The sequence below is a fragment of the Clupea harengus genome, chromosome 19, assembly GCF_900700415.2.
Source record: "Clupea harengus chromosome 19, Ch_v2.0.2, whole genome shotgun sequence".
NCBI classification, from domain to species: Eukaryota; Metazoa; Chordata; class Actinopteri; order Clupeiformes; family Clupeidae; genus Clupea; species Clupea harengus.
In genome coordinates this window covers 23,414,970-23,419,969 of record NC_045170.1, presented here as the reverse complement: position 1 = coordinate 23,419,969, position 5,000 = coordinate 23,414,970, and the positions used below count along the sequence as shown (strand labels likewise).

At 48.4% G+C, this 5,000-nt stretch overlaps 1 protein-coding gene across 1 annotated transcript in view; it reads left to right on the top strand.

Annotated features, from left to right (window-relative positions):
* Positions 1 to 2,511: 2,511 nt before the first annotated feature.
* si:dkeyp-92c9.2 (uncharacterized protein LOC571482 homolog) overlaps positions 2,512 to 5,000 on the top strand; it is a 3,779-nt gene continuing 1,290 nt past the window's right edge. The window contains exons 1-2 of the mRNA XM_012818401.3: positions 2,512 to 3,423; positions 4,018 to 5,000. The exon at positions 4,018 to 5,000 is cut by the window's right edge and continues 1,290 nt beyond it. Of these exons, the coding sequence (XP_012673855.2) occupies positions 4,168 to 5,000 (833 nt within the window). The 5' untranslated portion in view covers positions 2,512 to 3,423; positions 4,018 to 4,167. The remainder of the gene's footprint in view (positions 3,424 to 4,017) is intronic.

Sequence of the window (5,000 nt, the reverse complement as noted above, 5' to 3'; positions counted from 1 at the left end):
CAGGAGACATTATCCTTGATGTACTCTTAGCCATGGTTTTTTATTGACATTTAGATTATTACATGATTATAAACTGTATTCTGACATTCTCAAGTACATGTGATGTGGCTGTAGTGACTAGTGTGATAAAAACTGTTATGAAATAAACTAATGCAAAGCTATTGGAGGACTAGTTCCACTCTGTACATCTATGTGTCTGTATGTCTGTCTGTCTGTCTGTCTTGCTATCTATCTATCTATCTTTCTATCTATCTATCTTTCTCCATCTTTGTTTCTGCCCCCCCATCTCTCTCTCTCTCTCTCTCTCTCTCTCTCTCTCTCTCTCCCATTCGCTCTCTCTTCTCTGTCTATCCATCACTGGCTGTCAGGGTCAGGGAAACACAGCAGTTCTTTCATAGTTGTACTACTCAGGCAAGGCCAGCTGTGCGGGAGGCAAGGAGCTCAATAGCTTTTCCTGCCTGTCGGAGCTTGTGTGTGTGGCAGCGTGTTGATGGTGTGTGTGTGTGTGTGTGTGTGTGTGTGTGTGTGTGTGTGTGTGTGTGCGTGTGTGTGTGTGTGCGTGCGTGTGCGTGCGTGTGTGCGTGTGTGTGTTTGTGTGTGTGCGTGTGTGTATTTGTATGTGTGTGTGAAAGAGAGAGAGAGAGAGGAAGAATGGGTGAGTTTGGCAGCAAATGTCAGGAAAAAAGCAACCAGATCACCCTGTGCAGCTGTAGCCAATCACAAGGCAGAACACTGGGGTTGGACATGGCAAAGACACAGAATATACAGCAGTTGCATGCTGTATTGGCTTTGAGGAATGTAATCTGGTTTTCCCTACTCTCTAGGTCAGCCACAGAAAACTGATAAATTTCGCTGGATTATGCATGACGGGCTGAGTTTATTTGGCCCACTTTCTCACAGACCTGCTAATGTTTGGGTGGGGGGTGGGGGGGTGGGGGTAGTCTGGTCAACATGAAAGTGAGCTGAGTTTAGACTCTGCAGGGAGAATATCAATAATACATAATAATAACTACAGGGTCTTTGAAGCAAGGAAAGATATTTCAAAATAAACACACAAGTGCTATAGGCTACATGAGTGCTATTTTTGTGGAGCCAAACACAAACTGTCCTATTTCTATATATACAAAGGGAAAAGGGTTATATGCAAAGGGTTAGAATCAGATGGTCAAGGATGACACCCAGACTCATAACCTGTAGGGACGGAGGAACTATGGAACTGTCAATAATCACAGAAGAACTGTCAGGTTTGCCCAAAGTAGTTTCAGTACCTATGAGGTATCACTATTACATTGGAGGACAGCCAAGATGTAATCCCGTAGACAATTAGGCTGGATGTCATCAGCATAACAGTGGAACTGGATACCAAATTTCCTGAAAATATGGCCAAGAGGCAGAAGGTAGATAAGAAATAGAAGGGGGCCTAAGGCAGAGCCCTGGGGTAACCACTGACAATTGGGCAGGACTTTGATTTGAAATGTTTAAGTTGGACAAACTGAGTACGACCAGAGAGATATACTCTAGATAAGAGGGCTTCCAATGATTCAAGTGGATGCTAATCTCTCTAAGAGGGAATATTATGTGAGCATGTATCAGACGCTGAGCTCAGATTGAGGAACACGAGTATGGTTATGGTTATGGTACTACGAAACCCAGACTGAAACTGGGCAGCCCCTCGGACATGGCAAAAGAGGAAACACAACATCTGATGCAATATCAGTGACTCTCTCTCTCTCTCTCTCTCACACACACACACACACACACACACACACACACACACACACACACACACACACACACACACACATGAAGAAATAAGACAAAGAGGAGGCTTACTGACACGTAGAAGCAGAGGATGCAGAGAGCCTCCCTTGTGCTTTCAATCTTTCCCTCCTTCCTTTTCTCTTTCTATCGTTTCTTTTCATACCAAAGAGTCTCCTCTTAGCATCTCAGTGGCCACCAGTGCAAGCCCCTGAAGAGGTACTCATGACTTAGTCCTCATCAACAGGATGAGATAACGAGTCCCTCGCTCTTTAACGGAGGTGGCCACCACATTTACACACTCATAAACACACACACACACACGTTTGTACATACATTCACACTCAATTGCACTATGCACTACTCATGCTCCTAGCTCAACAAACCACCATTGTCTGTGTTTCCTACCCTGCAGTGTTCAGCTACTTAAAATATCCTTTGCGAACATACACCGTGACACATGGCACAGAAGGATGCACTCACCCCAGTGCATTGCTCATTAGTTAACAGTGGCCAGCTGGTACATATCAGATGATAGAAATGGCACTATTTTGGCACTTAGGGGAATATAGAGCATTAGAGTCAACAGGAAGGGCAAATCACCAGTGCTCATAGGTTTCTTTGTCTCAATACAAACATCACCTTAAAACTTGCTCTAAAAGTATAAGTGTACATGGAAATTCTACTGCCAATAAGGAAGGAAAGTGTGGTGGCGGTGGTGTGTGTGTGTGTGTGTGTGTGTGTGTGTTTGGAGGGGGGGGTTAGGGGTTGATAAATAGCAGATGAAAACCCCCTCTCAATGAATGGAAGCTGTCTTAATATGTCTGGACAAGTCGCCTATTCTTTCTGCTAAAACATCAACTCACTTCGCAACGCAATGTTTGACGATTAACATAATATCGTTCACTTCCACAAATCCACCAATCACCAGATCCGAATGGTCCGGTCCCGGCTGGGCTACACAGCGCAAAAGGGTGCTGCACATTGTGAGCCGTCAGCGCGAGGACGCCCCACGGTGACTGCGCTCTTGAGCTGCTCGAGGAGGAGTCAGCTCCGAGGAAGCAGTTGGATGAGGCGAGCCGCGCGCAGTGCACGGACGCTGTGATAGCACACAGAAGAACGGACCTCCCGTCACCTGCTTCTCTGCAGCAGACGCAACGGAACTACCGGCAGTGCGATGACATACTCACAATTTTTTGTAGATTATAGACAAGCCTGAGAAAACGTTTTCGAAAAACTTTCGAGTCGTTCTGATTTTTGTGCTCCTGTATCGAGAGCGTAACGTTACTTTTCCCTGCAGCTTAGACGATGGAATACGGAGCGTGCTTTACTAAGTTTGAATAGCTCCCGTTGTTCTAATGCGTATAGAGGACTCATTCAAAACAATGCTATGAGACCTGTGGGACATGGACAATGATTTAGGAGTCAGTGGAAGAGACGCTTGAAGACGGAACAGTTTGTGTAGCCGGGCGCATCCACCAAAATACTGTTGTTAGGGGGATGAGACGCTTAACCTCTGTTGGTGTCTTGTGGCTCTGGTAAAGTGCTGGAAAGCAAAGCACATGACATCCGTACAATGCATATGCTGGTTTATTTACTGCGACTTCAGTCTATACGCGGGCTAAAACCACAGCAAGCAACTGGCTTTCTACGTCCGGTAAGCAGGTGAGTCTCCAAACGCGGTATTTTGTCTGACAGTGTGTTGCAATATTTCTGTCTCTGACCAACAGGTTTACTCTGCATGCTGCGCACGAATTTAGCATACTTCTGGTCGGTAAGATCGGCTTCTTAAAATTATCTAGGTAACAAAATGTAAATTCCTCTTGCACAATTTTAATTTTGAAACCCACGTTGAAGGTGAGGGTATTTGGGTCAGTGCTGATGCCGGACGCACAATGGTGTTTGTATTGCAAGGCATAACTGCGCAGCAACGTGTGACTGTGAGCGCCTTCACCTAAATGCATATTTTAATGTCAAATATCAGCTTTTAAAAAGGCCACTACGCAGTTTCACCGCTGTTTGTTTTTTTAATTCAGACGGTTTGTACATGTATGATATAGCTCCAGGTTGAAATAAAGAGATTGTTAAGAGTTTGTTATTAATTGTTTTTTTTAAATGTTATTTCAGTCTCGTATGTTTACCAAAAACAATGTTTGGTGAACAATTATAGAATTGTAGATTTTTTTATAAGTTAATGTCATCTAGCACAGGTGAAAAAAAACCTGTATAGTGTTTGACAAAACTATGTTTGTCTTACAGGCTCCATCCATGACAGTCATCTGTCTGGCTTTCAACTCCATCTCTAACTCCAGCGCTCAGTGAGGAGCCCTGCAGCAGTGCTCTCTGTGAAACCCCCTGAGCCACAGGCTTGACTTACTGCTCCTCTCACCTCCCCCCTCTCAGCTCGCCATGGGCACAGTGCTGTCCCTCTCCCCCGGGCCCCGTAAGCCCAGTTACTACGACGACCGGCCCGGCTCGCTCAGCCGCTACCCGAGCCTGAGCAGCCGATCGCTGAACACGCAGAAGGACCGCAGCGGCAGCGGTGGGTTCAAGCGCGGCCACTCCATCTTCCTGCCGGCACTGACATGGAAACGGCTGGTGGCCTCCACCAAGAAGCGCGGTGGGGGTGGCGGAACGAAGAAAGGATGCCCCGGTGGGCCCGGGGGGTTGGTGGCGGGCGGCCCACTGACGCTCAACAACAACAACAACCTCTACCAGAAGGACCCGGTGCTGCATATGAACCGCGAGAACGTGAAGAAGTCGCTCTCGTGCGCCAACCTGTCCAGCTACGACGGCCCCGCCGCCCTCGGCCTCGGAATGGGCATGGGCATGGGCATGGGCATGGGCATGGGCATGGGCATGGGCATGGGCTACGGCAAGACCCAGCTGGCCTCGGTCAAGAAGGTGTCGCCGGGGACGGTGACGTCGTCGCCTAAGCGTGTGATCGTGCAGGCGTCGACCAGCGAGCTGCTGCGCTGCCTGGGCGAGTTCCTGTGCGGCCGCTGCTACCGGCTCAAGCACCTGTCGCCGGCCGACCCGGTGCTGTGGCTACGCGCCGTGGACCGCTCGCTCCTGCTGCAGGGCTGGCAGGACCAGGCCTTCGTCACGCCCGCCAACGTGGTCTTCGTCTACATGCTGTGCCGCGACGTGGTGGACGGCGACCTGGTGGCGTCGGAGCACGAGCTCCAGGCGATTCTCCTCACCTGCCTCTACCTGTCCTACTCCTACATGGGCAACGAGAT